Source organism: Leucoraja erinacea, chromosome 36 (genome assembly GCF_028641065.1).
Source record: "Leucoraja erinacea ecotype New England chromosome 36, Leri_hhj_1, whole genome shotgun sequence".
In the NCBI taxonomy this organism is placed as follows: Eukaryota; Metazoa; Chordata; class Chondrichthyes; order Rajiformes; family Rajidae; genus Leucoraja; species Leucoraja erinaceus.
The window spans coordinates 12,474,364-12,496,434 of NC_073412.1; the positions used below are offsets into that span (position 1 = coordinate 12,474,364).

The following is a 22,071-nucleotide window of genomic DNA, read 5'->3' on the forward strand; positions in this document are numbered from 1 at the left end:
TCAATACTCTGGCTGATGAATGCCAGAGTGTGCGAGGAAACTGGAACACGCGGAGAAAACCCACACGGTCATAGGGAGAATGTACAAACTGCGTAGATAAGACACAAAAAGTTGGAGTACCTCAGCTGAACAGGCAGCATCTCTGGAGAGAAGGAATGGGTGAAATTTTGGGTCTCAACCCGAAACGTCACCCATTTCTTCTCTCCAGTGATGCTGCCTGTCCCGCTGAGTTACACCAAATTTTTGTATCTACCTTCGGTTTAAACCAGCATCTGCAGTTCCGCTCCACACACGTACAAACCCCATACCCCGTAGTCAGGATTGAACCCGAGTCTCTGGCGCTGTAAGGCAGCAAGTCTACCACTGTGTCACTTTCACCTAAACCTGTATGAGTTGGACTGGTATAATACTAAAATGTAACTGATGTGAAAATCTGCTCCATCTTTCCATAGGCGTATCGGTTCCTCTGCAATTAGGTCTGCCAGACTCTATCCCGCCACAATTCAGTTCACTGAAGGAAGTATCTATTGAAACCATCAGGGCCAGGCTACGATTGCTGTACCACTTCTCTGACCTTATGTACTCTTCATGGAGGTTACTTAATCTCAGTCCCAACAATCAGGTAAGCAGTGCTGGAAATGGGAAAGTATGCACTTAACAAACATCCGTCAACAATCACATTGTGTGGCTTTTAATTGATCTAATATTTACAATTGTGATTACAGAATAGTACATCGCACTACAATGCTGGAACATGGGGAATAGTCCAAGGACAACTGAGACCTTTACTTGCACCGAGGGTTTATACTCTTCCCATGGTGCGCTCCATAGGAAAGACAATGGTCCAAGGCAAAAACTATGGTCCTCAGATCACTGTGAAAAGGATATCTACCAGGTGTGTTGCAGCCAAACCATCTTTGTTGTGCATTGCTTCATTTCTGCATCAAATACGAGAGGGCAGATACCAGATACATATGCCAGGGCTCGAGTGCCATGGGTACGGGGTCTGGAGGGCGAGGCGATGGCAAATACTGGAAGCATAATGTGAGAGGGGCATCATTTAAAGGAGGTGTGCGGGGCAAGTTTTCTACGCAGAGGCTGATGCCTGGAACGCGGTGATTGAAGCAGGTACGATAGTGGCATTTAAAAGACTTTGGGATCGGCTCATGGATACGCCGGGAACAGTGGGATATGGATTATGTGCAGGTGGATAGGTCTTGGCCTCATGTTCAGCACAGACATTATGGGCTGAAGGGCCTGTTCTTGTGTTTTACTGTTCTATGTTCGACAATGTGAATAGTTCCATATGAAGAAAAGTATTCCCTCGTGATTAATTGCGAGTCTACTTCTATTCCTAGAGGCCGGAAGTGTAAACCTATCTTCGTTCAGATCGCGAGACAAGTGGTCAAGCTGAATGCGTCGGATCTGCGATTACCTTCTCGTGCTTGGAAGGTGAAGCTGGTGGGGGAGGGTGCCGATGATGCTGGTGGAGTATTTGACGATACCATCACAGAGATATGTCAGGTATTGGTTGTTTTGTCTATGCCTTTTAATGACCACTCGCAGTGTCTCAAAACAAGCAAGATTTCTATTCTCGTATTTTTTAATTTAGTTTTCTAAGTATTTGTATTTTAGTATTTAAAATGTATTATTCTAGTGTTTTACTAGCATTTTAAAACAAGTACCAAGTATCATGAGAGGAATAAATCGGGTAGATGCCCAGAGTAGGGGAATTGAGGGCATGGGTTCAAGGTGAAGGGGAAAAGATTTAATAGGAATCTGAAGGGCAACTTTTTCACACAAAGGAACAAGCTGCCAGAGGAGGTAGTTGAGGCTGGGACTATCCCAATGTTTAAGAAGCAGTTAGACAGGTACGTGGATAGACAGTCTGGTGGACTTCATCAACTTCACCACCAATTTTCATCCTGCATTCCTATTTACTTGGACCATCTCTGACACCTCCTTCCTCTTTCTTGATCTCACAGTCTCCATCACAAAATAAACTATTGACGGAACTATTAAACTATTACAAACCCACTGACTATCTCAACTACACTTCCTCCCATCCTGCTTCCTGCAAAGACTCTATCCCAGTGGTTCCCAACGTGGGGCATACGCCCCACAGGGGGGCAATTTGATTTTTAAGGGGGGCAATTGAGCGCGACTGAGGAGGTCTGGGTCCAAATTTTCGATTTTTATTTTTTTGGATTTTCCATCAGGTAAACATATGTAGTTTATGTTTCAGATGTTATTTTGAGTAAATAATTTTTTTGGGGTAAAAAAGGTCTTTATTGTGTAGTTATTACATAATCACCGCGCCATCGCTCTTCATGCACGTCGCACGAAGCGCGCGAGGTCATGGGAGAACCTTATTTATTGAATTGGATTTAGAAATGCGATTGAAAGAGCATTTGCTAAGTTACCCTTATAATATCTATTTCCTCCGTTTTCTCTCAAGGGAAAGCAAGGGGGGGGGGCATCAGGATTTTAGAGGTGATTAGGTGGGGCATGGCCAAAAAAAGGTTGGGAACCACTGCTCTATCCCCTACTCCCAATTCCTCCTTCCACGCCGCATCTGCGCCCAAGATGAGGTGTTCCATACGAGGACATCCAAGATGTCCTTATTCTTTAGGGAACGGAAGTCCCCCTTTCCTATCATGGATGAGGCCCTCACTCGTGTCTCCTCGGTACCCTGCAGCTCCGCCCTTGCTCCCCCTACCCTTATTTGCAACAGAGACAGTCTCCATAGTCCTTACCTTCCCCCCCCATCAGCTGTCGCATACAACAAATAATCCTCCAAAATATCCGCCACCTCCAACGGGAGCCCACCACTAGCCACATTTTACAATCTCCACCCCTTTCCGCCTTCCGCAGAGACCGTGCCCTTCGTAGCTCCCTGGTTAACTCATCCCTTCCCACCCAAACCACCCCCTCCCCAGGTACCTTCCCCTGCAACCGCAGAAGATGCAACACCTGTCGCTATACCTCCTCCCTCGACTCTGTCCAGGGACCCCGACAGTCCTTTCAGGTTAAGCAGAGGTTCACTTGCACCTCTTACAACCTCATCTACTGTATCAGTTGTTCAAGATGTGGACTCTTATACATCGGCGAGACCAGACGCAGACTGGGTGATTGTTTCACAGAACACCTTCCCTCAGCCCGTCTGAACCAACCTGATCACCCAGTTGCTGGACACTTTAATTCTCCTTCCCATTCCTACACCAACCTTCTGTCCTAGGTCTCTTCCATGTTCATACCTTCTCTCCAGAGATGCTACCTGTCCTGCTGAGTTACTCCAGCTTTTTGTGTCTATCTTTAGTTTAAGTTTAAACGCAAATTGGAGGAACAACATCTCATATTTTGCTTGGGCAGCTTACGGCCCAGTGGTATGAATATTGATTTCTCTCACTTCAGGTAGCCCCGGCATTCCCTCTCTCTCTATCCCTCCCCCACCCAAGCCTCACTAGCTTCTCATTTTCACCCTACAAACAGTTTACAATCGTCTGTTTCCTTCATCATCATTACCTTTTTGCACATCTTTCATTCATTGTTCTTTATCTCTCCACATCACCGTCTATATCTCTCGTTTACCTTATCCCTAACCAGTTTGAAGAAGGGTCTTGACCCGAAACGTGACCCATTCCTTCTCTCCAGAGGTGCTGCCTGTCCTGCTGAGTTACTCCAGCTTTTTGTGTCTACATGGATAGACAGTTTTGGAAGGATATGGGCTCAACGTGGGAAGGTGGGACTAATGTAGCTGGGACATGTGTGCCAATGTGGGCAGGTTGAGCCAATGGGCCCTGTTTCCACACTGTATCACTGTGACTCGATGCCTCTTAAGTTTCTAGTGTAATAAATAACATTTGAAATTACAGTTGGACTATAAAATCAATTAATTGTAATTAATTAATTAGGTGGCCCCTACTCCCTCAACTTTATTATCCACAGCCTCCAACCATATCGTTCCCTAGTCCCACATGGTATTTTAGTTTCTCCCCAAAATCCATAACCAGAACTGCCTTGGCAGACCCATTATTTCTGCCTGCTCCTGTTCCACTGAATTCATTTCCCAGTACCTCGACTCCATCCTATCTTCCCCCCACCCTGGTCCAAGACACCTCACACTTCCTTAGTCTCTTCAATGACTTCCGTTTTCCAGCTCCCCACTCCCTCATCTTTACTGTTCCTTCCTATACACTTAATTTTACTGTTGCCTGAAGATTAATTATTTGAGTTTAGTAATTGAGTTCTGGGTTACCATTAGTTACAGAGTTTGATATTGATATAGATTGATGCCTGTAAAGTTTTGATTTCTTAAATGACACTTTCCACTTTAAACAGGAGCTTGAAATGGGGATTGTTGACCTGCTGATTCCTACTCCAAATGTGACGGCTGAAGTAGGCTATAATAGAGACAGGTGAGAATTAGTGCTTCATTCCAGTGAATATTTTGTTGCTAATTACTGATATGCAAGAAAATATTTTATTCTTTACGCTTCCCTTTTAATGAATGAACAAATAGTATGTTCCCATTTCTCAGTGTAAACTAGAGAGAGGAAGGGGAGGGGGGGGACAAGATCCTCCAAACTCTTTAATAGGACGTGTCATTGTTCTGTCCTAAAGCACTTAACAGGTAGTGACCAACAGTTCAGTCCTTGCGTACAAATATAATGCTGGAGTCAAAACCTAAGCTAACGCTTGAAAAAAACAAACTAAAACTCTGTTTGGGTGCAAACTGAGTGTAGCCACATCCACATGTGTCTATTGTATAGTGGGTGGCCTAAGCCAAGAAGGGAACCCCAAGTCCTGCTTAAAGGATGTTCACAAAGTGGGTACAAAACCGAGGCGACATGTTAAAAAGGTCTATAAAACCCCAAGGGGAATAGATAGGATGAATGTGCATTGCCTTTTACCCAGGGTAGAGGATTCACAAACTAGAGGGATAGGCCTAGTATGGACCTGAGGGATAACTTTTTCCTTACAATGAGTGGTGCGTATATTGAATGAGCTGCCAGAGAAAGTAGTTGAGGGAGGACAGTAACATTTAAAAAGAAAATTTGGACAGATGCATGAATCGGAAAGGTTTAGAGAGTAATGGGCTAGATGCAGGTGTATGGGACTAACTTAGATGGACCACCTCGGTCGGCATAGACGAATTTGGCCGAAGGACTTGTTCCTATGTTCTATGAGTCCATGACTAATTATAATGTGGAACGCTGATGACTTGACAACGTGGGCTATGGGTAAGAATGCGCTGCCCTGATATCAGTAGTTGCACCATAAGGAATGGCGCTGAACTACAAATCTGTCTGGCATCACTAATGAATGCCATTGTTGGTTGTGGGGACAGGCTCTGTCTTTCCAGAATGAGATTATTTTGTCATCAATAGAATTGCGGGACTAGTCATGGCTCGCTAGAGTTTCACATCTGCATAACGCATCTTGCATCAATGAAAGGACACCAGCTATCTGATCAGGAACTTTCCTGAACAGGTTTTTAGAATCAACCTTGGGAATTGTCCAAATGATGTTGGTCAAATGACTTAACTTGCCGCTACATAGATGCAAGCTCGACCATCAAGCCCAACCTCTTAATTGGCAATTAATGGAGACAAGCTTTATTGGTCACCCATTTTAAAAATCTATGTCTTCCTTCAGGTTCCTTCTTAACCCTTCGACTTGTTCAGAAGAGCACCTGCTGCAGTTCAAGTTTCTGGGCATTCTTATGGGTGTTGCCATTCGCACAAAGAAACCACTGGATCTCCACTTGGCCCCGATGGTATGGAAGCAGCTTTGCTGTATTCCACTCTCGTTAGAAGATCTTGAAGAGGTGGATTTGCTCTATGTACAAACTCTGAACAGCATTCTTCACATTGAAGATAGCGGAATTACTGAGGAGAATTTCCATGAGGTTAGTGTAAATGCCACATAAAGTACCCACAGCCTTGTTCCTGATGGAATTATGATTGTCAAAACCTTTTTCATTATTTGCCTCATATCAAATACCAATTACCTTTCCAAGTTTAGAATGGGGAAAATGGTCTAATGCAGTGTACATATTGAGGCAAGGAGAAATGCTGAGATTGTTCAGGTAATGACGTAAAATCTACAAGCGCAGACAATTGGTTTGGATATGCTCCTGTTTTACTAGACAATACTGCCAGAAATGACAATGACCGGCAACATCAATTGTGTTCTTGCCCTGTTAGCAGAAAACTGGCATGGGTTGCCACATGCAAAGGAATAGCCCTTTTAAATGTTAACTAGACCAGGTGGGACCCGTTGTGTCCCTGTGACACACGAGACCTGGTCCCCCAACACAACTCGTTCCCCGCTAGTCCGCTACTCGCCCATAACCCCCACGGGAGGCCTGGTCCCCCAATGCAACCTGTTCCCCAAGGCAATATTCCACAACTCACCCATTTCCCCAATGCAACCCGTTCCCCCAACGCAATATTCCACCGCTCACCCATAGCCCCCAACTGTGCAGGGGCTACTTGCTGGGGCCAGTAGGGCTACTTGGTTAGCAACAATGTTGCAAGTACAGCTACAATCCCATTGTGACGTCAAAGCTGTAAGGACGGGGAAGAAATTTTTCTCAAATTGAGGTTTTGTAAATCTTAAAATGTCAATAACTTGTAAAATATAACAATCTGAACAAAACCTGACACAAACAACCACAGGACCATAGTGAGTAAGGTGGTGCAAATCTTTTAGCACTTGTTCCCGGTAGGGTGCCTCCCTTGAAAGCAAGGTCCAGGTTATCAAATAGATCAGTTTAATGTGCGGGGGAAAACTGCAGATGCTGGTTTAAATTGAAGATGGACACAAAATGCTGGAGTAACTCAGCGGGACAGCAGCATCTCTGGAGAGAAGGAATGGGTGTTGTTTCAGGTCGAGACCTTTCTTCAAACAGATTACTTTATTGTCATGTACACCATGGTGCAACAAAATCTCTTGTTCTCATGAAGCTTACAGAATAAACAGTATTGATAGATACAATAAATACAAAATGGTGCCAAGACTAATATAGTTTCTCTTAAACATGTACATTGGCAAAGACACAGCATTCAGTATAGAATCCAAAAGTTGATCATTATCCGTTTTGATCAATTTTGCTGACGTTATTTAGATTATTTTTGTGCATGCTGCCACACATCTTGCAGGTAGCCAGATAATGATCATGGACTCTATATGTACTATAATGTCCCAGCATTTATAATTCAATTATCCTCAGTCACACGGTAAATAATAATTTTGTTCTTACAAGGAGCAATCTAAGAACCTGGTTGCCCTCTCGAGCATTTGAAATTAAAATATAAACAGAAAATGTTGGAAACATGGGTTAGCATCTGTGGAAAGAGAAAGAGTTAACATTTCAGGTTTAAGTCCCTTCAACAAACTGGAAAAGGGAAAACAAGTTAGGTTTAAATTGCAGGGAGGATGGAGAAGGGTTGACCATGTCAATGGGAATATCTGGCTGAAGAGAGATTAGCACTGTCCTGGGGCTAAGTCGCAGAGCACATCCTATTGATGGGTTAAAGGAGCAGTCGGAGAAAAACAATGAATAAAAACTGTAACGTCAGTCAGAGGAAGGCAAAATGCTGGGTTGTCATCCATGCCTGGCGGGTCGACCGGGGTAAAGGAGAGATTAAAACTGTGCCCATAAACCAGCTGCAGATGTGGCCAGTTGTGGTACCGTCTGGAGAAACTGGGTTACATGAAATTGTAGCATTCAATGTTGACTGCCTACTAGAACAGAATATGAGGTGTAGTCCCTCAAGGTTGTGATTAGCCTTATTATAGTAGTTTAGGAGGCCATTAACTGACACGACAGAGTGGGATGGAGAATTAAATGAAGTGGCAGACAATCTGAGCCACAACTCCAGACTGAGTGGAGGTACTCTGCAGAATGAAACCCAATCTGTGTTTGACTTCAGGAGACTTGCAGGCAGAGGAGATGTTTAATTTGCTATCTTGGTCAGCATAGACATTGTGGGACAAAGGACCTTTTGCTTTGCTGTGCGGTATTGCAGTTTACTTTATTGTCACCTGGCCCGAGGTACAGTGAAAAGCTTGTGTGTTATCCAGTCAGTGGGAAGACAATTGTTCTATGTTCAGTGAGACCACATTTTGAACACCAAATGCAGTAGTAAGCAAATTGGAGGAGGTGCAAGTGAAACGTGTTTGGACTTTCTGTGTCCCGGGATCCAGCGAAGGAGGAGAACACGAGCCTGGAGATTGAAATCTTGTTGATGATGATGGAAACTGGAAGGATGATCCATTGAAGGCAGTGGCTGGTGGAATGGGAGATAAGGACTAGGGGACACTATCTTTGCTTCAGGAGATCAAGGGAAGCACAGTGGTGCAACTGGAAAAGCCTCTGCCTCATGGCGTCAGAGGCGCGGGTTTGATCCTGACGTCGGGTGCTGTCTTTGTGGAGTTTGCACCTTCTCTGTGTGACCGTATGGGTTTCCTACGGATGTTCCAATTTCCTCCCACATCCCAAAGACATCCGGGTTTGTAGGTTAATTGGCCTCTCTACATTGCCCCCTAGGGTGCAGGGAGTGGAATAACATTGAACTAGTGCGAATGGCTGATCGATGGTTAGGGTGGACTTGGGCCATAATGTATATTGGAAAAAAATATACATCATGTTTCCATGATGTATATTGGAAAAAAAAAAGGAGATGAGTGCAGAGGTGCAGGAAATGAAGGAGAGATAATCAGGGTCTGTGTCACCTAGAGTAGACTGCATTCCACTGTTCAGGAAGAAAAAACACATTTCAAAGGCACCTGTGTAGAAAATTCTATCAGCGCCTGTTTCCTCTGCTTGAGTTGCTTACCGTGATTCTACAGATGTATCACATTTTGGTCGAGTTTTGTCACAAACATCTCTGAATAAACAGCATGTGGAGTGAAGGAGCAGATTAATTGAGGTTGAAGTTATGTATTTTTGCCCTTGATATTCAATAAAATGATGTCCATGAAAACTTGCCGATTCTCCCTAAAGAATGCAAGGGTATTCGAAAATATTCAAAAATATTTTTAAGCAATATTAACCTCTTGAACAGAGTCTTTCCATTCTAGAAGACTGAGCTTGACTTTCTTTATATTTTTCCAAAATATTAAGAGCCGCGTTTGAATAACTTGAATTCAGAACCCCGCTTGTTGCCTGTCTCGTGCCATATGTTCAGTCTGATTTGAGTATTGCTGCTCCCTTTATGTTTCAGATGATACCTCTTGATTCATTTGTGGGGCAAAGTGCTGACGGCAAAATGGTTCCCATAATCCCAGGTGGAAACAGCATCCCGCTCACCTTTTCCAATCGGAAGGAGTATGTGGACAGGGCCGTCGAGTATCGGTTGCACGAAATTGATCGTCAAGTAAGTGGGCAACAAAATTAACCCAATGGATCAGTTTGGTCATATTTGTTTTTTTCTATTACACAGAATCAATAAAGCTGAATAATTAGTACAGACACTCCCTGACTTACGTAAACACTCACACTGGTGTAAACAAGTCGCAGTAGGTGACCCCGTTTCCTGAATTACATGTTATTGCAACTGGGGATGGCCAGGTCTTCCCATACGCTTCATGGATATAAAAGCGTCACCTGGGATCGCTGCTCTTCCCGTTTTGGCCACTGATACTAGGAAGGCGAGTGAGAAAGAGGGAGGTGGCGGAAAGCAACTCCCAGCCAAGTCGCCGACACTGGCGAGGCCTTCTTCATCAGCTGCCGCACCATATAGTTGATGCGGCTCATGGTGTAGCCCCTGGCCGACAGCGCCTCCTTCAGGCTGCTGCCAGCGACACGTTACCACTTCCTTGTTTTATATTATTAAATAATAATAATAATTCTTCCCGCACCTCCTTATGATCTTGGGCAAACATCATTTGAACAGGTTACTTGCTGATGGGAGAACAGTCCATCTGTCATGGCAGTTCTCCATGGGTAAAGCAACTAAGGCACAAGAAGGTCACAGATGTTTGATGTTGGCCCTTTAAACGGCAGTTTCAGAAGAAACAGAGTCAGTGAAAGCTGGTTACTCTGTTAGTAACCTACCCATGACCTCCTTGTGCCTCAGCTGCTTAACCCATGGTCACATTCAGCTTCTTAGCCTCAGGACCATTATAGGTTGCTGCTGCTCATCTCCACTGCATTTTGTCAGTCATTGCTGCATGAAGGATGTTACTAAACTTCACGTTGAAGGTGAGAAAGCTTCATCCACTGAGACTCCAGGCTACAGAATCTGGAATCTTAAGCAAATAACAAAGTGCTGGAGGAACACAGCGGGTCAGCTAGCATCTGAGGGAATGGACAGACGATGTTTCGGGTTGGGACCCTTCGTTGGATTCCATGTTGCCTTGAACCCACAAGAGTGTTCGGAGGCACAGGCGCCTGTCTCCTTGGCAACGGACATCCCACTGGTAACTTCCTGCCAGGAATGCCTGTCTCTATTTGTGTGGGTCCTGCAAGTCCGTTCTTCAGCAATCTATCTCTGTCCCTCCAACATTACTCCTCCCCCTCACATCACTGCATCATCCATTCATTCAGTAGCATTACTCCCCAGTGAATGGAAGAATTTGCATCCCATCAATAAAGCACGCTGCACCTACATCAGTATCAACGCGGTACTTTGCAGGCTCGCTGGACACCATTCTGTGAATGTTGCAATTGGCACAACAGCTAGAGCTGCTGCCTCGTATCTCTAGTGAGCCGGGTTTGATCCTGACCTTGGGCACTGCCTGTAAAGATTCTCCCCCTCACAGCATGGGTTTCCCTCACGTGATCCAACTTCCTCCCACATCCCAAACATGTGCTGGTTAGTAGGTGAGTTGCTCCTGTAAATTGCCCCAAGCATTGGTGGGGTGGTAGGAGGATAAAAGTGTAGTTAATGGGTATAGAACGCAGAACATAGCCAGTACAGCACAGGCCCTTTGGCCCACAAAGTTTGTGCCGAACACGATGCCGTTAAACTGATCGCATGGTGGAGGCAGGTTCGATTTTATCATTTAAAAATAAATTGGATAGGTATATGGACGGGAAAGGAATGGAGGGTTATGGTTTGAGTGCAGGTGGATGGGACTAGGGTTCGGCACGGACTAGAAGGGCCGAGATGGCCTGTTTCTGTCCTGTAATTGTTATATGGTTATATGTTATGGTTATTATCCTGTACATGATCCATATCCCTCTATTCCCTGCACTTCCACATCCCTATACAAAATCCTTTTAAACACTTCTATCGTATCTGCCTCCAACATCACCCCTGGCAGTGTGTTCCAGGCACCCACTGCTCTATGCAGTGCCCCACACATCCGCATTAAACTTTCCTCCTCTCACCTTATAGCTATGCCCTCTAGAGTTATTTGCACCCTTTGAAAACTATTCTGACTGTCTCCATTATCTATGTCTTACATAATCATCGGCAACACGGTGGCGCATTTGACATTTTACTGCCCTACTGACCAGACCATCTCCATCCTCCTACAGTTGAAGCTTTTCCTCCTCCCTGTCATTTTATCAACTCACTTTAACTTCAGAAGAAGGGTCTCGACCCGAAACGTCACCCATCCCTTCTCTCCAAAGATGCTGCCTGTCCCGCTGAGTTACTCCAGCATTTTGTGTCTGTCACTGCTGGTCTTGACTTGGCCCTCTCTTTATCTGCAGTTCCATATTGAAGATTATTCAGATCCAGCGAGTCTGATTATGTATTAGAAAATATTCCTGATCGATAGGATGTTAGGATAACAAGGTACACGTGACAATGTGATGTGGTGCAGTGAAAAGCTTGTGCAGCTATCCAAATAGTTCAGATAATAGAATACTTAAATACAATAAAGCCAAACTCTAGAGTAAAGGGAAAAATATAGAATACAGAATATAGTTCTCAGCATTGTAGTGCATTGGTTCCATAGACAAAGCCTAATGTCCACAATGGGGTCGTTTTTGGAAGCCTGATACGAGAGAGGAAGAACTTGTTCTTGAGTGTGGCTGTGGGTGCTTTCAAGCTTCTGTATGTGTATTCAGGTGGCTGCCGTTCGAGAGGGGATGTCTTGGATCATTCCTGTCCCACTACTGTCTCTCCTCACTGCTAAACAGTTGGAACAGATGGTTTGTGGGCTGCCGGAAATCTCTGTCGAAGTCCTGAAGAAAGTAGTGCGTTACCGGGAGGTGGATGAGCAGCATCAGCTGGCGCAGTGGTTCTGGAAGACGTTAGAGGAATTCTCCAACGAAGAGAGAGTCCTCTTCATGCGCTTTGTGTCGGGCAGATCCCGCTTGCCAGCCAACACGGCGGACATCTCACAGCGGTTTCAGATTATGAAGGTTGACAGGGTAAGAGCATTTTATTCTCTCTCAGCAGAGGGGACGCTTTATTTCAGCTGTGCTGTACTGATGATCAGCTTGATGACGGGTGGAAGCACATTGGTTCTTTCCGGTGGCCCCATAGGGAAGGACTGCTGGCAACGTTGTCATCGGGAGTTAGCTCCTTACTGGCCTCTGCACTACACATTGAAATACGGAAATCAGAGCTAAATTGGAGCTCGGCCACCAGTGACTCGAGCAGCCGAGTCCAGCAATGAAACACAAACTTCCTGAGCCCAGGGGCCGAATGGAGTTCAACACATCTGGCTCCTCAACATCAGGGCAGCCGCAGCTGCTGTAAGTAGCATGAATGCAATCATTTGTTTGGGGTTCTAGCCTTAATTAAAAAGGTAAGTGCAGGCAAATAAATTGTTAGTTTATTTGCCTAATTTCTCATTAAAGATAAAGTCATTAAAACCACAAAGTATTTTAAGTAATTAAAAAAAAAATTGTCATTGATATGTGAAGAGGCATCGGCTCATTCTGGTAATGATTCTGAGGGCCCATCGCTGTTCACAGTGTGTTTCACTTCAAGCAGCGACCTGGTCCCACACCCATCAACCATGCAGAACCACAAAGCACAGCCAGCCGTTGGTGGCTGGCAGATGGAGTACAACCCAGTCCAATGCAGGGATAGGATGGGCAACACGTATACCGCATACTACATGGAATCACACTGACCAGTGCCCCATCACGCGTGTTATGCGCACTCCTGACAGTGGTGCTTTAGTTGATAATGGGGAGCATTCATCGTTGTTCTCAGTGACTGGAGCTGTGCAGGGGCAAGCATGGGAGGCCCATTAACTATCAAGATGCTATCGGTAATTTGGAAGCTTGATTTAAAGAGTAGGATTAACAGTCTTGCTCAGCCATTGAATATGGCTTATCCTGTGTTTTGCTAGCTTTCCGAATTTCCTTAGAATCCGAAGATCTATCAGTCATGGCATTGGATATTCTCAGCCATTAAGGCAGGATTCCAAAAATCAACGTCCCTCAAGGTTAAGAAGTATTGCCTTATCTGGGTTCTAAATTGCTGACCCTTTGGCAATGTGACCCCAGTCCACGGGCTCTGCAGCCTCCCACAATCTCATGTCACTGTGAATCGCATGGATACAGGTCCTTCAGCGTACCGAGTCCACGCCAACCATCCATCAACCGTTCACACTAGATCAATGTTATCCCATTTCGCATCCACTCCCTGCACACTAGGGACAATTCATAGAGGCCAATTAACCTACAAACCTATCATTGCGATGTAGGAGGAAACAGAGGCACCCAGACGAAACACACAGGGAGAACGTGCAGACACCACACAGACAGCTCCCGAGGTCAGGATCGAACCCGTGTCTCTGGTGCGGTGCAGTGGGAAACTAATTTCTTACAGTCGAAATGAACCCCATGAGCATGTGCACCACCGTGCTACTGCGATGAACTAACAGTATTCTGGTTTGATTGAGTAGTTTATTTTGATGATGTTTGTTTTACTCGGTTTCTGAACCCTCACCGCCCTCTGTCTCTTCCCTACACAGCCTTACGACAGTTTGCCTACCTCACAAACCTGCTTCTTCCAGCTGCGGCTGCCCCCGTACTCCAGCCAGTCCGTCATGGCTGAAAGACTGCGCTACGCTATCAACAACTGCAGGTCCATCGACATGGACAACTACATGTTGTCCCGCAATGTGGACAACACAGAAGGCTCCGACACAGATTACTGATACTCCGAACAAAGACTACTGCACTGGGAGCTACAGTGAGTGAGCCTTCTGCTAGTGTATGTGAAAGTGACTACTGCAGTTTAGTGAGAAGCCCAGAAAATTTTAATTGTATATGTACTTGAAGAAAAATGAATGTGATTGACAAATGTTATTGTTTGAATTTTAATTTCAACTATAAACAGGTTTAAGAAACAAAAATGCAATTCTCCTCCTGGTTTTTGTTCCTTTTTTGTTCCGTTTTGGATAAGTTTGCATGGAGATAATTTGATGCATTACTGAGAATGGTATAAATGATCCCTCCCAGCGTTAGAGGGCTACAAAATTAAAGTTGAAACGAAAATGTACATTGTGTATAATTGTTCACGAGGGAGAGCAATTTTACATAAATATTCTTATATTTATTTTTGTTTTCTTTTGAATTGCCTGTGCTGAGTTTCCCATCAGACGTACATCAGAAGAATAAAACATTAATTTAAAGCCACTTGTTTGTACTAATTTTCATCGTTCCAATTAATAACATAGAATCTCAATGCTATTTTCCCACCAGAAGAAATATTTTGATTTTGTAATGATTTTTTTTTGCAACATGACGTAGCGAATGATCTCATGATATTTGGAGGCCATGTTATGAGGTGCCCGTTAAATTTAGAGCAAAATGCAAAGTGCTGGAGAAACTCAGCGGGTCCAGCAGCATCTGCGGGAAGGAATGGACAGGCGATGTTTCGGGTGGGGACTTAAATTTAGTTCCACATCCAGATTTTATTACATCCCGTTTGAATCTGTTCATCTCACTCTCAATTAAAAATCTCATCCACAAGAGCCACTTTATTTTCTGGCTCTGTTTTATAATTTAATTTGAGTTCACAAGACAGTTTATCTGTAAACAGTTCAATTTTCAATAAAATGACACATGCCACAGGCAGCAGTCCTTATCTGGCAGTTCAATGATGCTGGGAGCTTGTGGTGCAGTGGGTGTATGTGTTGCAAGGATTCTGTATCTTACCTCCCGGTTCTGATGGCTCCCTTGACATCCAATAATCTGCAGGCATCATGGTGAGCCACTGAATGGTAAATGTGAATCTATTTGGTATCAATTATATTCACAGTCAAATGCCACACCACTAGCAGCAGGAAATTGTTTCTCAATATTCTGCCGTTTAGTTTACAAAGGATGTAAATGTTCCCCGGTTCTCATTCTGAAACTGGATCTGGCATTACTGCCCAAAGGCTCCTCTAGTATCTTTGTTACTGCCTGTCCTAACCATCCTCAAGGAGGCGATGGTGAGCCAAAATCTTGAATTCTCACCTGATTGACAAATGTAAGGCCTGTAAAGGGGTGGTCTTGGGAGCTGCAAGTCGGCAATAAAAATAGAAGGGAAAAAATAGTGAATGGTGGAAATATGAGAGGCAAACCTGAAATGGTTGAATTCCCCGTGATAATCAGCGGCTTGCCTTGTATTTAGTTTAATGCTGGCGTAACTCAGCGAGACGGGCATCTCTGGGGAGAGGGAATGGGTGACGTTTCGGATCAAGATCCTTTTCAGACTGAGGAAGGGTCTTGACCCAAAACATCGCCCATTCTTCCCTCCAGAGATGCCACCACTCCAGCATTTTGTGTCTATTTTCGGTAGAGCAGCATCTGGAGTTCCTTCCGACACATTGTATTTAGTTTAGTTTTATTACAGTCACATGTGCTGAGGTACAGTGACAGTTTTTTTGTTGTATGCTATCCAGTCAGCAAAAAGACTATATGTGATTAGTCAAGTCGGGCACAGTGCAGATCCAGGATAAATAGAATAATGTTTAAAGCAAGATATAATGTAATTGTAAACCAGAATCCAGTCTCAAGTTCTAACACATTTTCTGAAAATATTCTGCATTAAGAATAAAACAAATTTATTTTTCACATCATAGCGTACCAAGTAACTCAGTGGGTCAAGCAACATTGCTAGAGTATGCACCTATCACTTGCCGGGCTTTGTCCCACAGTCACCTCTTTTACACAAATAATAGGTGCAGGAGGAGGCCATTCGGCCTTTCGAGCCAGCATCGCCATTCATTGTGATCATGGCTGATCGTCCCCTATCAATAACCCGTGCCTGCCTTCTCCCCATATCCCTTGACTCCAGTAGCCCCTAGAGCTCTATCTAACTCTCTCTTAAATCCATCCAGTGACTTTTTTACAATCAGTCAGAAAAATCCCAACCCCAAACATCGCTAAAAATCCCAACCCCAAACATTCTCCAGCGATGCTGCCTGACCCGCTGAGTTACCCCAGCAATTTGTTTTACTCGGGATTCCAGCATCTGCAGTTCCTTGTATCGCTCCTTTATTTTTCACGTTCAAATGTACAGGAAAGGCATTAAACATTTTTTAATTTGACCAATAATCATTTACTTGATCAGGATTTTCGGGTTCAGCCTGAAATACATGAGGATGGACCTGGATGTGGAGGATGTTTCCACTACTGGAAGAGTCCAGGACTAGAGGTCACAGCCTCAGAATTAAAGGACCTTCCTTTAGGAAGGAGATAGACATAGAAACATAGAAAATAGGTGCAGGAGTAGGCCATTCGGCCCTTCGAGCCTACACCGTCATTCAATATGATCATGGCTGATCATCCAACTCAGTATCCTGTACCGGCCTTCTCTCCATACCCCCTGATCCCTTTAGCCACAAGGGCCACATCTAACTTTCTTAAATATAGCCAGTGAACTGGCCTCAACTACCTTCTGTGGCAGAGAATTCCTGAGATTCGCCACTCTCTGTGTGAAAAATGTTTTCCTCATCTCGGTCCTAAAAGATTTCCCCCTTATCCTTAAACTGTGACCCCTTGTTCTGGACTTCCCCAACATTGGCTACTTTTAATGACTGGTGTACCATGACACCCAGGTCTCGTTGCATCTCCCCCTTTCCTAATCGGCCACCATTCAGATAATAGTCTACTTTCCTATTTTTGCCACCAAAGTGGATAACCTCACATTTATCCGCATTATACTGCAGAGATGAGGAAGAATTTCTTTAGTTAGAGGGTGGTGAATCTGTAGAATTCTTTGCCACAGAAGGATGTGGAGACCAAGTCAATGGATATTATTAAGGCAGAGATAGATAGCTTATTGATTAATATGGGTGTCAGAGGTTATGGGGGAGAAGGTAGGAGACAGAGATAGATCAGCCATGATTAAATGGCACTTGATGGGCTGAATGGCCTAAATCTGCTTCTATCACTTATGACCTTATGAAATAAATGGCTTGTCCTTGTGATTTTTTTTCCCCCCTCTATGTCACATCACCTCAATGAATCCAGACATTGGTGGCTGAAAACTAAGGCACTTTTCCGGTGTAAGTCAGGTTCTCATAGCAGCAGATGAAGTACTTCAGAAGTGTTGTCACTGTCTGAAAGTAAGGTAAATGGAGGCCAAATTGTCACAAGGGTCAAGAGTGTTTTATTGTTGTATGTCCCAGACAGAACAAGGAAATTCTTCATTGCAGCAGCACAACAGAATATGTAAAAATACTACACTGTAAACAATATAATAAGCAAGTAAAAAGTTCAGTTCAATGTGTACACATACTTACAGTGCCCTCCATAATGTTCGGGACAAAGACCCATCATTTATTTATTTGCCTCTGTACTCCACAATTTGAGATTTGTAATAGAAAAAAATCACATGTGGTTTCACAAAATCACAAAAGTTCACATTGTCAGATTTTATTAAAGGGTATTTTAATACTTTTTTTTTCACCTTGTAGAAATTACAGCAATGTTTATACATTTCAAGATACCACAATGTTTGGGACACAGCAATGTCATGTTTAGTATTTTGTTGCATATCCTTTGCATGCAATGGCTGCTTGAAGTCTGCGATTCATTGCAAGGCCTGCTGGGAGATGTAGTAATTGAAAGGCCTGCTGGGAGATGTAGTCATTGCAAGGCCTGATGGGAGATGTAGTCATTGCAGGCCTGATGGGAGATGTAGTCATTGCAGGCCTGATGGGAGAGTAGTCATTACAAGGTCTGCTGGGAGATGTAGTTATTGCAAGACCTGCTGGGAGATGTAGTCATTGCAAGGCCTGCTGGGAGATGTATTCATTGCAAGGCCTGCTGGGAGATGTAGTCATTGCAAGGCCTGCTGGGAGATGTAGTTATTGCAAGGCCTGCTGGGAGATGTAGTTATTGCAAGGCCTGCTGGGAGATGTAGTCATTGAAAGGCCTGCTGGGAGATGTAGTTATTGCAAGGCCTGCTGGGAGATGTAGTTATTGCAAGGCCTGCTGGGAGATGTAGTTATTGCAAGGCCTGCTGGGAGATGTAGTCATTGCAAGGCCTGCTGGGAGATGTAGTCATTGCAAGCCCTGCTGGGAGATGTAGTTATTGCAAGGCCTGCTGGGAGATGTAGTTATTGCAAGGCCTGCTGGGAGATGTAGTTATTGCAAGGCCTGCTGGGAGATGTAGTTATTGCAAGGCCTGCTGGGAGATGTAGTTATTGCAAGGCCCGTTTTTTTAAGAGAGACCTCCATTGGGGACCGCTCCTGCCGCCAGGTGGTAGCAAGAACCGCCAGGGTGTGTCAGGACGGAGGGCGAGGAAGTGTAGAGTGCAGGAGAAGCCTGCACAGTTCGTGCCTCTCAGCATCTCAGAACGGCACGTTGGGCATCTCGGAAAGGCGGCTTATGCTGCTGGGGCCGGTACTCGGGAAGGGACCCAGGCCGCAAGTCCTATGAGCGATTCCGACAGAGCGGGGGTAAGCTCAGCCGGAATCGCTCATGCACACGCCTCTCCTCGATACCCACCTTGACAGGGTGAGGACCGGCCACCCTCGCATCCACAACACCCTCCTCCCCCTGAGGAGCAGCGCCCTGGCTGAAGGTGACCAGAATCCTGGCTTTAAGTGGATCACGGTCCCTGCGTGTCGACTGATGCCCACTGCCGGGAGGCGTGTGCCCTCCTGGTGGCAGCGCCCTGGCAGAAAAAATATGTGGCCAGCGCATGCTATCTAAGAGGACACTCGGGATGCATATACCTCCGCAGGGTCCTGAGACGGAGAGCTGCCACCTGGGTACGGATGCAGACCAGCGCCTGACCACCCTCCTCCAACGGGAGACTCGGAACCCCAGCAGAGACCCAATGAATCCTCTGCAGGGCCCGCTGGGAGGTGTAGTGTGCCGCAAGGCCCGCTGGGAGGTGTAGTGTGCTAAAAATTATTTACAGTATGTATACAATTATTTACAATATATACAGTCTAGCCCAACATAATTCACTTACTTTCAAATTGTTTTTTAACTTTTGTGTGAGCAGATATTTTGCAGTAGCAAAATAAATGAATAAATTTAGGGCCTCCTGGAGAAAGAAATTACGAAGTGACCACTTGAGGAAAAGTATTTCCAGCTTTAACAGCAATTTTGTTCATCTATTTCTTTTCTGAAGCACGCAGCACCAAGTGGGCCAACAATCTCTGAGGACAAAATCACCATGTGTTTGGTCCAATTGCAAAAACAAATCGTGCACAACAATTTGGAACGCTTCCACATTCGATCGGTCAAACACATCCGCGCAACAGACGGAGCGCTTCACTGTTTGCTCTTCTCCTGGCGGCGTGAAGCCCAGATCCAACAGCATCTTCCACAGTGTTTAAGAAGGAACTGCAGATGCTGGAGAATCGAAGGTACACAAAAATGCTGGAGAAACTCAGCGGGTGCAGCAGCATCTATGGAGCGAAGGAAATAGGCAACGTTTCGGGCCAAAACCCTTCAGACTGATGGGGGTTGGGGGGAGGTGGAGAGAAGAAAGGAAAAAGGTGGAGGTGGAGCCTGAGGGCTGAGGGAGGCGCCTCCTCCGTTATCCGTGGCTCCACTGTCACACAAGGGCTGCCGTCTCACCAAGCCAGCCCGCAACAAGGCGCCCCCTGGTGGTGGTGGAAGGTAAGGTAGTAGCGCCCCCTGGTGGTGGTGGAAGGTAGCAGCGCCCCCTGGTGGTGGTGGAAGGTAGTAGCGCCCCCTGGTGGTGGTGAAAGGGAGCAGCGTCCCCTGGTGGTGGTGGAAGGTAGTAGCGCCCCCTGGTGGTGGTGGAAGGGAGCAGCGTCCCCTGGTGGTGGTGAAAGGGAGCAGCGCCCCCTGGTGGTGGTGGAAGGGGACAGCAGCCGCTCTCCTGCCCAGCGCAGAGCTGCCGCCTCACAGAGGCTGTCCGTCCGTTCGGAGTTTGTACTTTAGCCCCGTGACCACGTGGGTTTTCTCCGATATCTCTGGTTTCCTTCCATACTCCAAAGACCTACAGGTTTGCAGGTTTATTGGCTTGGTAAGTGTAAATTGGCCCTGGAGTGTGAGGGACAGTGTTAATGTGCGGGGATCGCTGGTCAGTATGGACTCGGTGGGCCGATGGGTCACTCACTCACTGTCTCTAAACTTGTGCTGGCTTCTCAATTCTTCAATCTTTTTGTCCCACACTGTCTGATTTTTCATCACTGGGCCTTGTCCAAACATTTGCCTATCAAAAAGTGATTAGTACACAATCGCATCTGCAGACCCACTTGAGTGCTGCCTGTTCATGTGCCTTTATGGCCAGTTGATATACATTCACCCCGTCTATCCCCTCATGATTTTATACACCTCTATAAGTTTTTAAATGTTGTTATTGTACCTGCAGCTCCAAGGAATAAAGACCTAGCCAAAGCAGTTCATAGACTGGAGTGGAAACAGGCCTGCCCACCCTCATGCAGGTTTCCTACAAACCTGCATGTCTTTGGAATGTGGGAGGGAACTGAAGCACCCAGATGAAACCCACATGGCAGGAGATTAGCAAGAGATACGACTGATTGGCTCTAGTCCGAGTGGGAGGAGAGAAGTGAGTCAGAGGGGTGAAAACAGTTGAAAAGTAGAAGCCAAGCACAGGCAGACTTTACTCAGAACTGCTGTAAATTTGGGAACATCGAACTCTGCCGAGTCAAACCTGTCGTTGAGGCTGCGTTCTGGGTGGGGATTGCTTCAGGACCCTGACTGATATCCACACTAAGTGGGGGGAAAATATGCATGGGATGTTTCCCCATCTGACACTGATCCCCACCCCACACTGCCCAGCCGACCTGTAGCTATCATAAGGTTATAAGTGATGGGAGCAGAATTTGGCCAATCAAGTCTACTCTGCCATTCAATCATGGCTGATCTATCTTTCCCTCCCAACCCCATAACCCTTGACATCCTTGTATTGTGGGCAGAATTTCTGGGCCAGGGAATAAACGAGGCTTTCACCAATGGTCCAATGTACTTTATTGTCACATGTTCCAATGTTCAGTGACTGTTTGTTTTGCATGCAGTTCAGTAAAACTCTTATGATACAAAAGCACAATCATATTGAAGTATAAGATGGCCGATTACACTGCAGCAGTAAAAAAAAATCAGGTGGGGAAGAAACTTTCTTCAGAGAACACGGAGCTCACCTTCACAGATGAGACAAATTGACAAGAGAGGTTCAGGAGACTGCAGGTGGAGGTTGAAGGAGATTTGGAAGATGGATTTAGGTGAAGATAGACACAAAATGCTACAGTAACTCAGCAGGGACAGGCAGCATCACTGGAGAGAGGGAATATGTGACGTTTTGGGTCGAGACTCTTCAGAATTAGGTGAACAAGCCAAGTTGGGAAGATTCAAGCGAAGCATTAGAGCTGGACGTTGTGTGCTGAGGTCTCCTGGAAAAATAGGAAGTTGGGGTCCGGGGAGCAGCGCCCCCTGGTGGTGGTGGTGAAAGGGAGCAGTGCCCCCTGGTGGTGGTGGTGAAGGAAGCAGCGCCCCCTGGTGGTGGTGGTGAAAGGGAGCAGTGCCCCCTGGTGGTGGTGGTGAAAGGGAGCAGCGCCCCCTGGTGGTGGTGGTGAAAGGGAGCAGCGCCCCCTGGTGGTGGTGGTGAAATGGAGCAGCGCCCCGTGGTGGTGGTGAAAGGGAGCATCGCCCCCTGGTGGTGGTGGTGAAAGGGAGCAGCGCCCCCTGGTGGTGGTGGTGAAAG

At 45.6% G+C, this 22,071-nt stretch overlaps 1 protein-coding gene across 9 annotated transcripts in view; it reads left to right on the top strand.

The window, feature by feature from the left end:
* Positions 1-14,563, top strand: part of herc1 (HECT and RLD domain containing E3 ubiquitin protein ligase family member 1) — a 281,473-nt gene extending 266,910 nt beyond the window's left edge. For all 9 annotated transcript variants that reach the window (XM_055662723.1, XM_055662728.1, XM_055662725.1 and 6 more), the window contains exons 71-78: positions 453-622; positions 726-895; positions 1,359-1,524; positions 4,342-4,418; positions 5,659-5,911; positions 9,234-9,386; positions 12,032-12,337; positions 13,897-14,563. In XM_055662723.1, coding sequence (XP_055518698.1) covers positions 453-622; positions 726-895; positions 1,359-1,524; positions 4,342-4,418; positions 5,659-5,911; positions 9,234-9,386; positions 12,032-12,337; positions 13,897-14,082 — 1,481 coding nt within the window. In that variant the 3' untranslated portion in view covers positions 14,083-14,563. The remainder of the gene's footprint in view (positions 1-452; positions 623-725; positions 896-1,358; positions 1,525-4,341; positions 4,419-5,658; positions 5,912-9,233; positions 9,387-12,031; positions 12,338-13,896) is intronic.
* The last annotated feature ends 7,508 nt before the right edge of the window (positions 14,564-22,071 follow it).